Here is a 20,285-nt window from a genome sequence, read left to right on the forward strand (position 1 = left end):
AAAAACCCGGTTCGGCTTGGCCATAAATACCAACCAGGCATTAAGACCCGTTTTTGGTGCTTTCCCCCAGTTTTAAAACCCGGTTGACCTGTATAAACCCGGTTATTTTGACCAAAAATCGAAAAATGTAATTTTTGAACGCCAAAAGTGAGATGAACACTTTTTAGAACTTTGATACGATCCGTAATTGAAAACTACACAACCTCATGTAATCTAAAGAGCTACAAGTATAATACGAAGCGATTTATTTCAAATTTCGTGTTTAGCCGGCGATTTCGGGTAAAAAAAACCCTGTTTTGTTGTTGTTGTCAAAAAAGATCTATTAGTGAAACCGGGTAATAAAAATTTCAGACTCAAAATGGAAATGCCGAACCGGGCCTATATAGGGCGTAAAAAAAACGATAAAAAAATCATATAAAAAATAATAATTTAAATAAAACGAATTCACAAATAGATGTACTTGTCAATAAACTTTAGATTTAACGAAAAAAATCAGCGACTTTACTATAAAAACAAAAAGTTAGATGGGGTATTTTGAATTGTCATGATTTTCAAACTTTGTTGATCTATACCGGCAAACGGAAGTAAGCAAAACTGCCTGCTCCAGGGGGAAATGAAAGCCAGGGTAGTAGAGGGGGGATTCATACTGAGAATGATGCAATTATGAAGCCGAAAACCGGTTTTTTTACATTTTCTGGCACCGGGTTTTAAAACCCGGTTCGGCACTAATGGGTTAATTTTGAGCTACAGATTAAAAAGCTATTTGTTTTCCCTTAATGTTTTCACGGCTGTAACATTGTCACAAAAATGTGTACAGCTGTTCTACAATTAGAGGCAGACCGTAGGTCAGTCTGTCACTAAGTAAAAAATTACTATGCTCATTACATTATAAAAATTTAACAAAATTTCAAAATCAAATAGGATATTAACAAACAGAAAAATATGTCAGCTTATGCTGCGCTACTTAAAATACACTCATTCTTGGTTTCTTTATAAATTATCTTTTACTGTAGACTAATATTAGGAATTTTAGTCAATTCAATACTTAAAGAATTCAATTACAAATAAGATTTTTTAAAGATTATTCACCTTTCACAAAACACAACTTTTTAGTTTATTTCACAAATGCTCTGATTAAATTTCTTAGGTTTGGCTAGTAACAGTTCTAAATGACTGATAACGAATTTTGGCTGGACAGACAGACAAACAAACAGACATTTTTCATAAAGAGGGAAATACATGCTGAAAATTAGTTGTAGAACAGGGTAGACAAAATATTTTTACATAAAAAAATGCTTAAAATCTAATAAAATTAATTCCTGAAATTACAAAACTATATTTAAACTTTTATAACAACTAATTCACCACTAGCCTCTAGACCAAGACAAGTACAAGACAAGACTTAATATCATAGGATTTAAAGTTAAATAGCTGGCTTGGTCTACTAATTGTTTATCAGTATACATGTCCCACTCAACAAACAAGCAGACGGACAAATTTTTACAAGAATCGGTTAAAATATTTAACAGGGGTAATTTAATTTTCATTTTCAAACAAACATAAACCTTTTAATATAATGGCAGAAATAATATCTTTAAATATATTTCAAGTTATTAATATTTACCCTTAAATTTTAAAATTCAAACTTTTTATAAGAAAATTTTCTTACTTTCCGTCATAAAACACATACTTTTATCAAAGACAGTACATTAAACTTTTCAGCCGGGCAAAAAAAGAAAATATAGGGAAAAATAGGGTCTATATATAATATATATATGTCTGGAAATCAAATTACATTAGCATACCGTAATAGTTATCAATAATAAAAACAGTACAATATATAAAAACTTTTAATGGAAAATTGAACAAAATTTACAAAAAATTCTAATATTTATATTATAACTTTAACTTTGAATACCTTAATACTAGAGTAGCTTCGCTACTAATAATGGTAGTTGCCCCAAAGATGTTTAAGAACTGACCGTGTTATCTCTAAAATAGGCCACACACACACACACACTCTTACTCACATAGTAACCAACACACACACACACACACACACAAACCAACCGCCCAAGACAGTTTCCATAGGGAGAATACCTGAAACCATTATTGCCAGCCTGCCAGCGGCCTCCAACCCACAGCATCTCCCTACCCAAAATTTACACTTCCTCATTTATGTAAGAGCAAATGTTTCTACAAAAATTCTAAAATATTTGCCAACAAATCTGCTAAAATCTTTTGAGTAAAAAGCTGTTGAAAATAAAATCAACGCCTACTGGAATATTAAACAGTGCCTACGGCTGACTTACTATCGATATTCTGTACCTACATAAACATTACATCGACATTATGGTTACAATGGCATTTTGCTATGACAAGGAATTTTGTTACTTCGTAATAACACCAAGCACAAGTAAGTCTCAGGGGAGGGAAGGATGCTTGGGCCAACTATACTACTACTCACTACACTACTCAGATTGATGGCGGGGGGAGGGAGGGAGGGGACATTGGCAGATTCCATGTGGATTTCCAAGGCCAATATTTGCATGGATATTAGACGATATTTGGGTAGACCGCTCATGCTTTGTTTTGACTTACAGATGAAGATTGTGCAATCAAATGGCTGTATGTTGAACGTTTTGTAAAATGATAAAAAAGATGCAAAATAAAAGTATTTTTTGCCTACATTAATAAATTCGAAATGCAGAAAAAGTTATTTAACAATTGTTCTCTGGCAAAAAAATGCGAAAAGCCACTCTATAATAACTCAATTGTATTGACCTCCATGTTAATCTTTGCAAAGCCACAACAAATACTTGTCACCAACTTATGTAATATCATCAAACTTCTATGAGTTAAGAGAAAGCAAGAGAGAGAGAGAGATATAAGGAGAGCAAAAAAAGAGAAAAAAGGCATTATTATTGGCATATTTTTTTGGATTTGCAAAATATATTTTAGTATGTTATCCTTATTATATTAAAAAGCTCTTTAATTCTTTAATTTTGTCTTCTATGTTCTACTACCTATTTATTTCAAAGTTTTAAAATAGAAGATAAAATGTGAAAATATAAATTTTGGCGAATTCAAGGGAACATTTTTTTGCACTTATATTCCTTTTAGTTAAGTAACCTAGCAACGTTTGCAGATTTTTTTAGCAAGAGAGGCTCTTATTGGTTACCATGGGTGACACTCATAAGATAACCAACAGAAGTAATAAAAATATAGAGTAAAGAATTAAAACATATTTTTAGTTTTTTGCTAAAAATTCCTCGGTTTTTTGCATAAGTGTCCTTGTGCGAAAATTATAGTTTTAGGGTTTAAAAATGTTTGAAAAATTGGCACAGAGAGGTTAAATGTTGCAGAAAAATGCGCAAAAAAGGACAATAATTCAGGAAATAAATAGAATAGAAAATTACAGGACAGACATTTTTTCAAAATTTTCAATATTACAAAAGAAGTACCTAAACATTAGTATATTATATTAAGACATCAGTTGTATGATATTTCTTCGTAGTATTAACACTATTCCCCTAGCATTAATACACTGAATTACGAGTTTAAATATTGTAATATTTTTTCTGCAGAAAACCTGTCCTGCCACCGTATTTTCTTGACCAATTTGTCAAAGAGAAATCGGAGCTCAAAGTTTCATTTTGACAATTTCCAATTTTTACCAATTGGACCATTTGGAACATCCAAATTATTTTTAAAATCTTTTTCCGATATCACTTTGAATTCCTTTACTTGTCTTAGTAAAAAATATCTTTTTTATATAGGGGAGAAAGTGGAGGTTAGGTTTTGACCCAATCAAAATATGCCGAAAACTGCCTAAATTTTGCCCAAAGATCATGCACGCGTTGGCTGACCCCGGCGCGGGGCTTGGGGGGAGGTTTTGGCCCTTCAAGCCATGTTTCTTTTACAGTGCTATAATTTCAATCTCTTACATTTCATGAGCTGTACAATGGTTTAAAAATGGTTAAAATTGAAGATTTTTTTGTATTTGATTGTCCAATTTATGAAGTAATCTTGATGAAAGCTATAAGTTTTATTTCAGTACATAAAGTCAATTGTCGATAATAAATCATCCATGACCACTTTTACTTAATGCCATATAGCCGACAAAAAAATCTTCTAGCTATTTTAGGATATTTAAAGGCATTTTTGACCACTTACGACCAATTGTTAACCGTTTGATCTTTTTGCCTAATTTCACGTTTCAATTTGTGGGCTCATTTGCTCGTTATAAAAACTTGAAGACTATAAAAATTTTTGGAGCTCGCATAACTTTCAAAATTGGGAGATTTAATTATTTTCACGGAATCTTAATTTTTGCCCAAAAATGTTTAAGATAAGAAATTGTATTTTTAAGAAAAAAACAGGGTAGTAAAATATTTAGTTTTTTGTACTGCAGTTAGGACGATTTCTGTACGTTCGCCTGTCCATACAAAAGGCTTAAAAACTTTTCAGTAAATCAGTTCTAATTGGTCGAACCATCAAAAGAATTAGGCTAACCCTCCCCCCTTTGGTAGAAAAATATCAATGTTGAGAGGCGAAGCCACTAGTTTTTGAATAAACTATTTGTTTTCATAACCGTTAAATGAAATGATAAGTTATTTTTGTCCATATACATAAACAAACTGACATAGGCATTTCAAGTTTCTTGACAAGTACACAAGGATGATTCCATTCAATTGCAGCGAAGCATTTCGAAAACAAATAAGATTTAATAAATGATTGGATAAAGGCAGATATATTAATCTTACAATCATAAGAAGGTACAAAATTATGGCATGTGTAGCATGGAGTTAAATAGTTGAAATCTGGAAAAACAAACGGACAGACAGAATTGAAGAGAAGCTATGCTGCGGAAACGTAAATATTTGCTCTTTTTTGGACATAATAAACAAGATATTCGAAATTGACCACCAAAATTCAAAAAACGTTCATACAATGATACAGAATATTACACATTGGAATAGCTATTTAATTTAGAATATAAAAAAATGGCAACGTTTCAATGGCAAAATAGGATAAAATAAATCAATGGTATAAACTAATGCCAAAAAACCTAACCATCTAAAGATTTGTAATCATGATATTTTTGTATTATTTTAAAGAAACATCTCAAAATAAAATATCTGTTTCATATCAGCTTAATTAAACATGGACAGTAAATAGAACAGAAATAATTATGTCCAAAAACAGCGCAGCAAGATTAACTTAAATTAAATTTTGGCATCTATTATCAATAAATCACTGAATATGACTTTGTTTGTGGTTTAGTTGATCTTTAAAGCGACAGACGTAAAGGCATGCACAGTTAAAAAGTAGCTACGCTTTTACTAAAAATTCCTCATTAGTTTTTAGAAGTTAGAAATGACTTTTTATTTAGTCTACCATTGTTTCTATTAAAACTGACAGAGTTTAAATTTTGTAGTTTGTTTATTCAAAGGAAGCAAAAATGTTTGAATTTTTAATGTCTAGCATTTTTGCAAATGCAAAAAAGGACAAAAAAATAAATTTAACATTGTATATGTCTAATTAAAATTTAAAGAATGCTTTTTTCGTCAAGATTAGATGTTTTGATTTTCTTTTTTACACCTATTTAATTATAGTAATGTTTAGTTTAGTTTAGTTTAGTTTAGTTTAGTTTAGTTCAGAGAGTCGGGCTGAGCACACGCATTTAGCAAGCTCTCCCCCGCCCTACCCCATGTGTTAAGCTCAGTTCTACCTTCCCCCTCTCTCTCAACTAGTTCCCCTCTCCCCACTGCCCGTGGTCACTCCGCAGTTGGAGGAAAGGGAAGACACTGTAGCCAGAGGGCACCTCGTATTTAGGCCTGGCAATGTGTATGTGTTAACGTATCGGTCAATTGTTAACACAAAAAAAGTGAAAATAAAACATTAATGAATTAAAAAGTTTTTTTTTAACTTATGTGTAACCTAATCGCTTTAACTTAATGAACAATTTTTGGTGAAAACACTCTCAAATTTTTTTTTGATAATTTTATGATAATTTATCGGTCTGGCAACATTTTTACCGGCGCAAAGTACTCCCGACAAATAAGCTCTCCCATTGGCTAACATTTTTTCGCGTCCCACCATTGGTCAGCTGACCCACACTCACTCAGCACCCTCGGTTCCGCCATCTTCACTTCATCATGGCCTGTAGTACGTGTGACAACCCAGAATATTGGTCAAAGTTTAAAACAAATTTGGACGCTGCTTTGGATGTTAAGTTTAAAGAATACGATGCGAATATAGCTAAGGTAAGGGATGAGCTTATTCATAGTACTTTTGCCAGTCATAAAACCGAAATAAACGATATTAAATTGAGAGTCTCAGATTTAAATGTTAAAATTCAATCTATCGAAGGTATAGAAAATTTCGTAGATGCTAAATCTGTTGCAAGTGAACAAAAAGCGATTAGGACCACGATTACACAACAAAAAGACTATTTAAACTCTATTGAATCGTCGAGAGAAAATTTCGTCAAATTTCAACTTCTACAAAACTCGATAAGAGAGCAAAGGTGCCGCGATTGGAGTTGTAGAATAGTGAATTTTCAGCAGCCGTGGAGCCGTGAAAATATTACAGAGTTTATCATATTTAGAAACATTATAAGGCCCACCCTTGAAGCCGCTCTTAAACGTGGAGAATTAGAATATATTCCCTCACATTTTTGTGATATCGTCGAGCGTGCCCATATGCTCCCATATACAAAGGGCCAGATCCCCGTTTTTATTTTTCGTTTTATGTCTAGATCCTACCTCGACGCGTGGATGAACAATAAGAAGGCTGTGCTTGACCGTTACAACGCCGAGATCAAGAGGTTCAATCCCAGGAACAACGCGTCACCGGTCCCGTTCTTCCCCAATAGGTTAGTCCAGGCGAAGCAAGATATGTCCGACCTCAACAGGAAGACCATGACCTTTGTGTATGCCACAAACCAGATTTCGAGGGCCAAAGTCGCTGGCCAACATGTCCAATTTCAGCTCAAGAACGGCAGCCGCTGGATACGCTGCCTTAACCCGTTTGGCAAAGACCTGAAGGAAATGGCCCAACCCATACCTGGAAGCGAGGATTTTTTTCTGTCAGAGGCACCGCCTATCCTTTGTTTCAACAAGCTAGCGCCTGAGGAAAGGAAAACATTCTTCTCTAATCAGGCTGACTTAACAGAGGATGACTTCCCAAGACAGTTTAGTACGATCACAGCCCACCCTTCCAGCACGATTCAACATAATTTAACGTCTGCCCCTGCCCCAGCTCTTGGGGACCTAGCTGTGTTCCCTCCCATAGACTCTGCCGCAACCGTCGCAACCGCCGCACATACAGCCGTTGCACCAGCCGCACAGCCCACACAGTCAGTACCTGCCGCCGTCGCATCCGCAGCCGCCGCTACAGCTGATTTCACTGCCGCACCTGCCGCCGCGCTCACCGCCGCACCTGCCGCCGTGACCGCCGCCGCATCTGCCGCCACGTCTGCCGCACTTGCCGCCGTGTCTGTCGCCGTACCTGCGGCATCTATTGCCGTACCTACCGCCACACACACCGCCGCACTTGCCGCCACGTCTGCCGCATCTGCCGCATCTACACCTGTCGTTGACTCAGCACCTTCCGTACCTGTTGCCCCTGTCGTTGACTCAGCACCTTCTGTACCTGTTGCCCCTGTCGTTGACTCAGCACCTTCTGATCCTGTGGCCACGAGGGCCAAAGCTAGAGACACCGCCAACAAAGCTAAGCAAAGCAAAGCTACAAAGGCGGTAATCACATCATGAGGTTAAGTATCTTATACGTCGGAAAAAAAGGTACTTAACAAAATTATTATCATCATTTTTAAATTCATTTACAAAGTGATTTATTTCGAAAAACTTAATGTTTATATCCACGTAAACTCTATATTATTATAATATTAATATTAAATATTACCCAACTTGTTAGAACGCCAACATAGCATATTAATTTCAATCTATTTTTCTTATTTTTCTGCTGATTAGCATATAAAATACTTGGAACTTGTATGAAAATGAGTAGGGGGAACTAAACTAGCTTGAAATGTGTTGCCACCCCCAACACACACATAAACTAAACGCTATCGGAATAACCATAGTAAATATGGTAATTTTTTTCGCTTTAACGATAATATATTGTATATTACCTATTTTTATTTGTCCACTAATATCTACTGTGTTTCAGATGTCCATACTTGATGTTAAGACGATTCCTCCTGCGGTGCTCCTGGACCAGCTCTGCTATGACAAACCTCCCTAATGATCAGATTAACCAGGATTACGGTAACTTAAACGATAACATTGGTCTAAATCTTATGAATCCGATTTACGGCGACTACTTTAACGATTTTGAGAACGAATTCGGAATAAATTGCGTTTTTTCAAGTGAACAAGGTATCGTACAGAAACTGAAAACATTCAATGAAAACCTTCTCAATATTTTTAGTATTAATTGTCAGTCATTACATTCTAAATACAATGATATTGTCTCCACTGTAGACTTCTTTAGACAACATGATATCCACTTAAATGTTCTGTGTTTTCAAGAATTATGGCTGAATAAGGATGTAAATATGGATTGCTATGGAATTAATAATTACGATTGGCATGTTAAACTCCGCACAAAAAGTAGGGGGGGAGGGGTGGGTATTCTAGTAAGCAAATATTATAAAGTAGATAAACTATTTGATAAATTTTCATTTAAAGAAAATATTCTTGAATCTATTTGCTTAAAAATTTCCCACAATGGACTAAAGTTTTGCTTACTAAACTGTTATCGGCCACCCAATCAGAGTAGTGCTGAAATAGAAGAATTTTTTGAACTTTTTTTGGACCTGATTGATAGAATAGCAGCTTTAAGCATACCATACTTCATTGTAGGAGATTTCAATTTTGATCTTTTCAAAATAAATAATATAAATAGCAACTCCATGAGAATTATTGAGTCTTTTTCCTTTAACGGTATCATAAATACCGTTACCAGAGCTACTAGAGTAACTAGAACCACTGCAACCCTTCTTGATTTATTCGGGATAGGTAACTTTATTCAAAACCTAATGTCTTCCTTTGTCTTAACTTCAAAAATCTCCGATCACTTGCCAATTATTAATTCATTCCGAATAGACAGAGTAAATAAACCCAAACCTCCAGATTTCTTTGAAAAAAGAGAATTGAATGATGAAAACTTTGATGCCTTAAACTATGCACTCTACCACACTAACTGGAATCACGTTTTAAACCAAGACAACACAAACATTGCTTATGATAACTTTATTTCAACCTTTTTGAGACTTTATAATGAAAAGTGTCCAGTTAGAAAAAAACGAAAAAACAAACGTACCCAGCCTCAGCAGCCTTTCATGTCAGACTTTTTATTGCGTTGTAGATTGCATAGAGATATTTTGTACAGCAACTTTTTAAAAGACAAAACAATTGAAAATGAAAGTATTTACAATGTCTATAGGAATAATTACAATAGGCAAGTGAGAAGAGCAAAGATTGAATATTACAGACAACAAATAAGAGATGCAAACGGGGATGGGAAAAAACTCTGGAAAACCCTAAAGGAAGTCATTGGGTTTAGTAAATCTTCCCCTGAGTGCACATACCTTCAAGTAGGCCCAAACAAAATTGAAAATGACCAAGAAATAGCTAATGAATTTAATCGTTATTTTAGTCAGATTGGGTCTTCCCTAAGGCCTGAAATTCCTTCCACCCCCAAAAATTTCTTTGAATATTTACCACCCCCATGTCAAGATTCCCTCTTCTTTGAGCCATTGTACCCCTTCAAGGTTATTAATATCATTCGTAGTATTAGACCTAAGCGTTCCACAGACATAAATGATGTCTCGATGTATGTTCTGTCTCGCTGTGCTGATACCATTGCCACTCCCTTAACACATGTTTATAATTTATCACTTCAAAATGGCACTTTTCCTGAAAAAATGAAAACTTCCAAAATAGTTGTCCTTCACAAATCAGGTTCACTCAGCGAGGCAGATAATCATCGAGGAATTTCACTCATTGACAACTTTTCCAAGCCCATTGAAAAATATGTCTGTGAAACGCTGGTTAAGTTCTTGGAAGATCGGTCTTTTTTTAGCAACCGCCAGTTTGGCTTCATGAAAGGAATCTCAACCTTTCACAATGTATTGAACTTAAGCACATTGATCACCCAAGCACTCAGTCGAGACACTTCCTGTATGGCCATATTTTTGGACATAAGGAAGTGTTTCGACATGATAAATAGGGACATCCTTTTTAGCAAACTGGAGAATTCAGGGATAAGGGGGGTTGCACTTGATTGGTTCCGTAGTTATTATGCAAATAGGAAACAGCGTGTATATTTTAAGGGCCTTTTCTCCTCCACAATTGAATTCATTATCATTGGCGTACTTCAGGGGTCAGTCCTGGGACCAATTCTTTTTTTGATTTTTATCAATGACCTTGTTTCATGCAGTGAAGAGATCCTAATCAATCTCTTTGCTGATGACGCAGTGGGCTTCATTGAAAAGCAGAATATTATACAATTGATCAACCTTGCAAAGGAGCTTGTCCCCAGACTGACCCAATGGTACAATGCCAATAAACTTCTTATTCACCCCCGCAAGACCAAATGTATGGTCTTTTCCTCCCCCCGTGAGATACTCACCCCCGCTGAGCTCGCCGCTAAGACCAACTTTGAAGTCTATGTAAACATGAATAATCATAACGAAAATGACGAGTCAAAAATCACTAAGTTGGATCTTGTGAGCGGTACCAATGAGGGTAGTATCAAACACTTGGGAATTCAATTGGACGAGAAAATGAAGTTTTCTTATCATCTTGAAAAAGTCTATAGCAAAGTCTCTAAAATAATTTATAGTATGAAAGTAATGCGTCATTTGTTGGACAAGAAACACTTAAAGCTACTCTATTCTTCTTATATTAAGTCGAATATCGAATATTGTTGTCTCCTGTTCACTGCCTGTCCTATGTATCTGTTAGCACCAATCATTAAGTTGCAGAAGCAAGCCATTAGAATAATCGAAAATTTACCTAGCAGAGCTCACACAGCTGAATTCTTTAAATCTAATGGCATACTTCCATTTAACCTGTTAATTGAATTCAATGTTTGTAAATTTATGCACGCCTATAAATTAGGCAATTTTCCCAAAATTTTCGAAAACACCTGGAATTTTGTTCAAGACAGACATACGTATGGCACTAGGAACAGGAACAACTTTGCTTACGAACCGGGCACCAATAGAAACTTTCTCCTGCACGCCCCTCTTAACTCTTTCCCAACTATATTCAACAACCTTCCACTTGAAATTAAACTAATTGATAATAAAAATATTTTTAAGAAAAAATGTTTTACTTATTACCTAAACAAGATTGAGTTTTAAAAAAGCAAATATTTTAAAAAAGCAAATATTTTATTTTTGAAATTAAACTGATTGATAATAAAATTATTCTCAAGAAAGATATTTTACTTACTTATTACTTACTTTCTTAAAAAAAAAGCAAATACTTTATTTTTTCTCTTCCTCTATTTAACAATTTTTTGTTCTAACTAAGTTTCTATTCGTATCTTTAGCCCTCGACTTTTTGTAAGCACTTAATTTCTATACCAAAAAAATAATAAAACAGCATTTCTTTAACCTCAAATCTCAACGAGTAGGTTCCGTAGGAACCGACATACATACCTATGTATAGAGTAGCTTTAGCATAGTTTGTTTCTTATCCACTTTATTCATTTTACATTTTATATTTTGACTTTGACTTCTTCTATTATATTATATATTTTTTATCAAGCAACTAACGAATCGCGCAACCTCTACCTCTATTTTATCTAATAAAAAAATAACAAAGTTTTTTCATAATTTTGACCAAAAATATATTTATTTATTCAAATTTAGATATCGAAAATTTTGTTTAATATATGACTATCGCTGACTGGACTGGTTAAGCTCATGTAGTGGGCATAGCCATCTACTCGTCGTAGTCGCTGGAGTCATCGACGTCGTCGGGTTCCTGTTGGAGGAGCTCCTCCACAAGGTCCTGCTGGACGGTGACCAAGCGGTCCATGGTGGCGATGGAATCCATGTTGGCCTGGAAGGAGCGGGCGTACGTGGGCATTACTGAAATTAGCCTCACGACTAACCCATAGTTGGAGTACATCATGCGGAGGATCTCCTCATCGATGGCATCTTGGCGGAATCTCCTCCACATAAGTCTGTCGCCCTCGTACACGACGCCCATTAACCTCCTCTTGACCATAAACCAGAGGTCCAGACAGCGCCTGTCTACCCCCGGAAATGGGAGTAGATCAGGCACTGCCGCGAGGTTCAGCAGCTGCTGGACGCCGTGCACGGGTGCAGGATCATCGATTTCATCGCTTGAGTTCAACATGGCGATGAGCTCCTGCACCTGGTCTTGGAGGGGAACATCTTCTTCTCCTCCAGCCTCCTCCGGAACTTCCGGCGCCCCATCCGGTAAAGCACCTTGGCCTTGTCCAACTTCCTCTTCTTGATCTGACATTTCTGAGACAATTGAACTTTGACCCTACCCACCCCCATATTTATACCCCCCTTGTGTCTTAATACCATACATTATTCAATCTTAATTTAACTTATTAATTAATAAATAACTTTCCCTACTTCCGATTTCCCGCGTATTCCCCCTATGCTTTACAACCAATTGTCTCCCCCCCGCCCCCTCTTTTGCTTTATTCTTTTGCTTTATTCTGCCGTGCTTTACCGGAAAACCACTCTTCCCCCCTCCCCCTATTTTTCTCCCCCCCAGTATATACCAAACGATAGGCGCCGCTCCGTCTGTCTAGCTGGAAGTCACGGCCGCGCACAAACCACCCACCACTCCCCTTCTAGTTTTTTCCCCCCCTCCTCCCCCTAACCTGTTGAATTCCCTGACCCATCTCCCTTATTTTAACCAGTTTCTCACTTCACTTTTTTTTATGCTAATGAAAATTAATCCATAGCGAAATATTAACAGACATCCTATTACTCTATACATCCTTCATAAAAAATAAAAGTTCATAGCAAGATATCTAGGATTTATTAAACAAATCAATGAATTTATGATAATTTATGATATTTTAATACTTTTACTTTTTTGGATAAAACTAAACTGTATTATTCTTCAAAAACAATTTTATATTTCAATAGCCATATCAGTAACTTTTTGCAGTTTTTTTCTGTTGATTCATTGTTGATTTTTGTTGATTTTTGTGAACATCATGTGGACATTTCCGCGGGTGTTTTTGCGGATATTTTTGCGGATATCTTGTATATAAAGTCGTAGAGAACTTGACCGTAACTGGTTCAAACCGGAAATGGCCAACTTCTGGAACTATAGCTGGAGACAGGCCCCCTCTTGAGCAGTTATCCGCTCAGCAATTTCACCCAATTTAGCTTCATGAAACTCCATGTCCTTGTTTGGGTTGTATAGTGTGAGGGCCAACTCGGTTTCTAAATAACCCTGTTGGTATAGAAGACGGGCTACCTCACGACGTACTTCGTCACTGACATTGTCACCATTAACTATATTGAGAAGTCGTTCATATGTTATTGTCAATCTATTGCGTAGCGGCTGCCACATTTGTTGGTATTCTTCCTCTCCGAACATTTCGTGTCTAAACAATAGTAAGATTTAAACCTCACTAAAGCAAAGCTATAACCAAATTACGCGCGCAATAGCACGCCACAGTCTTTTTTAACATGACCCACTTTCACCCTTTTACCTTCAAAAAGGGGTGGAATCAATGGATTAATGATACGTTTTCGCCTTCCCTTAAAACCCCCTCCCCCCCCCCCCTCTTCCTCTCCCATTTTGTTGCCCCATTCACAGCCATGCTGTGACCAGTTCTCAAAACACAAAAATCAGATTCCGGAGGAATCGAACCATACATATTTAGGGACACACTCCCATTATCAAAATACCAAAATCAGATTCCGTAGGAATCGCATATGACCTATTCTTAGGATTTTTTATATCCATTCTCAAAAATAAAAATCAGATTCCGTAGGAATCGAAACCAACCATTACACCTTGTTCACTTAAGTACACGATATGATTATTATTAGGGTATTCTTGTCCTTTTTTGGACTTTTCTTTGGTTTTTTTTTGGATTTTTTGGATTGGACCAAGTGTTATCGCGAAATTTGCCGTTATCCTGTAATTATTGGTGTGGAGATGTCCTTAAAACCCGGACAAAACTCCACTCTATAATGAAAATAATTTGATATAAAGGAAACTGTCTATTTGGAGCTGAAAAGGGATCTCAACGGGAATAGCGACTCCTTATGGAGGTTTTGGTTCCTTAATTGTTCCGAATTCACGCTTGGAGAAGTTGCAACTGATAGTAGGAGGATGTCTGAAATACACAGCAAGATATTGTTTCATTGTTAAGATTATTATTTATTTGCACATATAACATTGTATCGGCTTGGCAAGCGTCAAAGTACACCAGTGGCTCCACAACCCTTAAAGGGTTATGCCAACTATCTGGTACAATGTTGCATGGAATTTTTATTGTAAAATATTGTCTCCATTCAATTTAAACTGGCCTGGTAACTAGGTGGAGATGAAGTTCGGCCAATTCCATGCTAGGTACTTAATAATTGTTATTATGTATATTATTATCTAACCTGCACCAAACACAACAAACCAGATGAATCAAACAAATCAAGCATAGTAACATAATTTATAATATATATCTAATAAAATATGTTGTACCTTTGAGGAAAATAAATCTTATCTTATCTTATCTTATCTTATATCGAAATAAACTATTAAAATTGTTACTCAACACAAAGCTAATGAAAGTAATATAAAAGCAAAATTGCTTAATTTCTAATAAAAACTTAAATATAAACTTAATTTTACAAATGATGTAATAAATCATAAAACTTATCTAAGAAAATAGAAATCATAGTTTTCTAGGGAAGGTTATTTGATTATAATTGATATTATACAGGATTTTATACATAAAAGTACAAAATTATGAAAACTTAAAGACAACGGAATAGAAATTTATCTAAAATTTGCCTTTGGTAACTTAAGTTTATTGGGGGAAAAAGGAGTGTAAATTATTTCAATTTCATTGTCTTCTCCCTCCCCATTTTCTTGAACCTAGTAAAAGTGCCTGACTCTGATTATGACGTAAATAAATTAGCCAATGAGAGGCCACTATAAATTTTACCATTGGTCATTTACAGTGTATACTGGCCTCTAATTGGCTAATTTTTTTACGTCATAATCAGAGTCAGACACTTTTACTAGGTTCATTTTCTTCCTCACAGTTAAGTAAAAAATCGTGAAATCTAATTTAAAAATTGAAAGTGATATCAATAGAATAAAAAGAGGTTTCACATGAATCTTTTGCCAGAGCTCAGTTTTTAAAAAAAAAAATTCTTTTATTTCTTATTTTTCTTGAATGAATTGGTCTAATATTTACTTCGATACTATATCCATCATAATATATCCAATTATCAGTCAATTAACGCTATTCTAGTCATGAATATAGGATACACACTTTTTTTTAGTGAAAAATAGTTTGAAACCGGACCCTAAACTTGCCTAAAGGTATTCCGTTTTTTCCTTCCAAAAGATTTCCTAAGACATTCATTTATTTGTAAAGCTAGCCATTTCATCATGGGGAGGGACAAGTGTTCTTACAAACAAATAGTAGAACTGGACAGACAAAGAATTATAGCATACTCAAAAATATCTTTTCCAGTATCACTTCGAAACCAATTAATTTCCGCTGGATTAAAATGATTTCTCAGACATACTGAGAAATCATGTGAAGCGTTGTATTAAAGACAATTTTCCACGAGTATTTAAATCATAAAATTAATACTAGTTTTGTAAGACAGGGCTTTTGGCCCATCTGGGCTAACAAAGCTGGTTTTTATCTAATAATTTTACACTTTAATATCCGCGAAAAGATGTCTATAATATGATGCGAGTATTACCTATCGTACTTTTATGATAGTTTAATGTAAACTGTATCAAGCAAAAACATTACATTTACAGAAACAGTCTTTTTTTCGGAAAATGGCAAATAGTGTTCCATACCTATCTTTTTTTCATTTAATAATGCCTAATTCGTTGTCTATCTTGTTCTACGATTAAGAACACTCGTCCCATGTCTCTGCATTACACCACACACGTTTATTGTTTTTTTTTTCTAAGCAAGTTATGTCGAAATTTTGTATCAACGTTCGTTCAATCACGTCGACAAATATTTCCATACTGCAAAGTGAATCTTTTTCGCATAAAACGCATAATAGCTTATCCGTTACTATTCATTTAATAAGTTTTATTGCTGTACTATTTGCAAGTATCTATTTTAATAATTTGCTGTTCTGAAGGCTTTTGCAGGATTTAATGAACACCATTTATATCATGTGAATACAAAATAACTTCAGGCTATAGTAATATACAAAGATTTTAACAAAATTACCCCTTTGGAAAAACAGTAATCTATTCAATTTTCTTTTAATTGTTTTTATTACTTCATTCATACTTAAAGTTAGTAATAGAAATTATTAAAAAAACGTCTAAAAAAGGAATAATTTTAAAAAAGAAATCATAATAATTTGCTCTTAATGCAAAAATTCACGAAACCTTTCCATGCAAAAGATAATTTTAATATGTATCTCAAAAATAACTTCTAAATTAGAACTTTCATAACAACTTTTTCTTTAATGATAACAATATTAGCACGCTATGAGTTAATAGCATAAAACAATATTATGATTTTTTTCAAATGCCAAACAAATTTTCTGTGAATCCAAACGCATTACTCAAAATTTGAGAGCCATTTGTTATGATGATTGAGATAATTCACATTTTAAAGTGAAAGGTACCAATTTAATACAGATATTGGTTGGCTGATTGGTTTTTTTTGAGGGTGGGTATTTTGATTCAAGGGGATGGTTGATTATAGGAAGGGAGGGGAAATTGGATTATAAATTATACTAGACCCCAAAGTTCTCTAATTCTTTAACTCAAAAACTTTGGGGACTTATGTTCATTGGGTAGAACAAACATTCCATCCATAATTTTAATTTATAGAAGGTATGATTTTATTTATCATAGTTGGGGGTATATATAGATTTATCATTTAATGTCTTGTCTATAGGGATTCCTTTGCTGATTAGGAGTTGAAAGCCAAAAACTTATTTTGGTTCCTGATTTATATGCTTATTTTTTTGCAAGAAGTTAATAAGTTGTGGAATGTTTGTGTTAATTACTAAAATGTTACCGTTAACCCTCTAAAACTTAATTATAAAACATATTTTTGGCAGGCACGGGCGTGAACGGATATTTTGTAAAGGGGTTAGCTATGAACCCCCTTTATTATTTGTATCAAATATTTCAATGAATTTAGTATTTTTCCTGTTCTGTTTTTTTCTTTAACTAAACACCCCCCCCCCCCCCCCAACACAAAAATATTATTACGCCCTTATTTACAGTCACGTACTCTACACATACACAGACAATGGCACACAAACACACACGGAGACAATGGCACACACATACACACCCTGTCAAATTATAGCAAAAATGTTGCAATGTGCAATTTAGTAAATAGACTCAAAATTGTCATAGTGCTTTTAGTATACAAGGATAGGGCTATGGCATATTGATTTACATACACTTTAAGTTTCCAATAGAACACTTTTAATTTGTATGTTGAGTAGCTTGCATATATTTCGGAAGGAGAAATCATTTTTCATTCTTATGCCTTTTTTATATTTTTTTTATCAGAGGCCTCTAGGGGTTCTAGAACCATATCAGTTCAGCGGTTAGCGAGATCCTTCGGTACAAACAGACAAACATCCTGTTATTTTATTATGAGGATTCACAGGTATGTAGTGTTTCCATCTTACCGCAAAAACCAAAAAACCAGTAAAGATTTTAAATATTTTATTATTGTTCATCTAACTATTAATTCAAAGCGTTCTATCATTGTTCATAATTTGACTGTTATCAAAATAATGACTAGAAATTATTTTTGCTCTTTTTTATCACTTTGCAGTGTAGTAATGTATGCACATATAGCCTAGGTATTATTATTAATAAAATAAGTGGTGTATAACTCTTTTGTAGTGAAAATGATACATGTTGGGCTGACATAGAAAAACCTTGTAGGAGACCAATTTTAAAAATGAATGTTTTCTTATAATTGTTGCTATCACAAACAGAAAAAATCTGCTAGTAGCATTTTAATAGAAGCATAGTTACTCTTTGAATACTGTCTGTCTGTCTGTCTGTCATTGATTGATTGGTTTTAATTGCATTCTTAAAGCATAATTAAAACTTTTAATAATTCACATCCATCTAATGTTGTTGGATTGTTATTGTTGTATTACTTGTTTTTTTAAAAGATAAATTTTATTTTTAATAAGACATTTGTAAAAGAACATGGCTAGGTAGGTACAAAGTAATTATATTTGATATGATCAAAAATTAGTCGAATACATTTCAAAAACCTATCTTTTTCTAGATTTAAATGAGTATCCTAAAATTTGAATAACGAGGAAAAAGAAAATAAAAAAAACCACAGAAATGTACAATTCTGTGTGTATAAGTTGAAGCCCAATTTGCCAAAATTTTTAGGGAAAGGGAAATTTTGCAATCGAGCTTGCAAATTAAGCCTAGATGTGGGTTTTTGAATGAACAAGATAAATGGGTGGGAATAGACGGGGTGTGGTCCGAAAAATGCTTGTAAAATGTTTAAGCTATGTTTAAATAGACTAAGAAACAAACGTTAGATCCTTCTTATGATCTGCTCAAACGTTTTATATGTTTATTTTTGCTACAATTAGCTTATTAATTTGAATTTTCTTACATAATTTGAGCCACACTTAACGTATTTGGTTAAGTTAAGTTGGAATGGGTGGGAAAAAAGAAAGAAGACTATAAGATGCTTCACGGACAAAGGAATACGTAAAAATGAACTAAAAAGAAGTCAAAAAAGGATACTAACGTCTATAAAAAGCACTTTTTAAAAGATTATTTTACCGAATTTTAGATTTATGTTTAAAAAATAATTTGAACGGAAGAAGTACGTTATAAAACGACCCAAATTTAAAGCAACCTACCTAGATTTTATTCATATTTAGGTTCATTTCACAGAAGAACATTAACATATTGAGACTAACCCCTTGATTCTGTGATGCTTAGAAATATTATGTAGGCCTAGCCAGCCAGAGAAAGTTATGAGAGAGTTGGTACTCTGTGTTTCCTCTTCCTTTTAAAATAAAATTACATACAAGCCAGGGAGAGAGGGGATGGTAATTCCTCTGGTACCCAAAGTTTTATATCCATCATATCTAGTTCATTAGGTCAAAAACTTTGGGTACTTTTAATTGGTTGATCCAAAACTATAACGTGTTAAAAATTTCGGGAATAGTCCCTTTCATAACATCGCCCCATAAAGGGCGATTCGTCGCATTTTTAAAATGGATTTTTATAGGTTATTTTAGGTTAGGTTAGCTTATATTGGGTTAGGTGATTGCCCCACAGGGTTAGAGCCCCCAGCAGGGGCTAGAAATAGGAGAAAAGCTACTGTGAAAAATACGAAGAATCGCCCCATAAGGTGCGATGTTACGAAAGGGACTATACCCAAAATGTCTAACTAATGATTTTAATCTACAGAAGTATTAATTTTGTTGTCTTATCCCTTGTTATCCCTGTTTAAAAACTCTTTTATTTAAGTGGCTATTCAATAGTAGGTTCTCTAGACTTGTATATATTCATTTATGTACATTAGCAGTGAGGGATGGGGTAATGGAATGAAAATTATACCAGTACCCAAAGTTTTTTATTAATTTTTCTCAATAATAATCATCTATTAGTTTTTCTCGAAGTGTCTAATCTACTAGAAGTAAAGTTTGTTTAAATAAATAAAACTTAATGTAACATTATTTTGTTTTAATATGATATTTATGGCTATAAATAGCAAAACTAACAACGAGAATAAAAACATCCAAAAAAGCGAAGCTCACAACTTGTAATTTCCAAGTTGTCATTGTAATGTTAACAATTTACATCACTCAAACGATTCTTTAATACCATAATAAATTTGCGCTAGGATTAGCGACGTAAAGACCTCAATTATAACAAAGCTTCGCTTTGAATATGTAGGTTTATTATTACAACTTATATTAACACCTACTTGAGAAAAAATATTGTAATTCAATACAGACCAATATAAAAACAATATGTTAAAACATAAAAAAAGACATGCATTAGAACAAA

At 34.3% G+C, this 20,285-nt stretch overlaps 2 protein-coding genes across 3 annotated transcripts in view; one reads left to right on the forward strand and one right to left on the reverse strand.

Moving 5' to 3' along the window:
• LOC145314340 (uncharacterized) overlaps nt 1–20,285 on the reverse strand; it is a 336,127-nt gene that overhangs the window by 16,114 nt on the left and 299,728 nt on the right. The window lies entirely within an intron of this gene.
• On the forward strand, nt 5,649–8,320 carry LOC145314342 (uncharacterized). Its single transcript, XM_080154217.1, has 3 exons — nt 5,649–6,269; nt 6,764–7,808; nt 8,197–8,320. The coding sequence occupies exon 2, from the start codon at nt 6,783–6,785 to the stop codon at nt 7,776–7,778; it is 996 nt and encodes a 331-aa protein (XP_080010343.1). The 5' UTR covers nt 5,649–6,269; nt 6,764–6,782; the 3' UTR covers nt 7,779–7,808; nt 8,197–8,320.

Source organism: Acartia tonsa, chromosome 3 (assembly GCF_053477335.1).
Source record: "Acartia tonsa isolate MP-2025a chromosome 3, ASM5347733v1, whole genome shotgun sequence".
NCBI lineage: Eukaryota > Metazoa > Arthropoda > Copepoda > Calanoida > Acartiidae > Acartia > Acartia tonsa.

Excerpts from the sequence above, each read along its gene's own strand:
- LOC145314342 (XM_080154217.1), top strand. The coding sequence starts at position 6,783 with ATGAACAATAAGAAGGCTGTGCTTGACCGTTACAACGCCGAGATCAAG.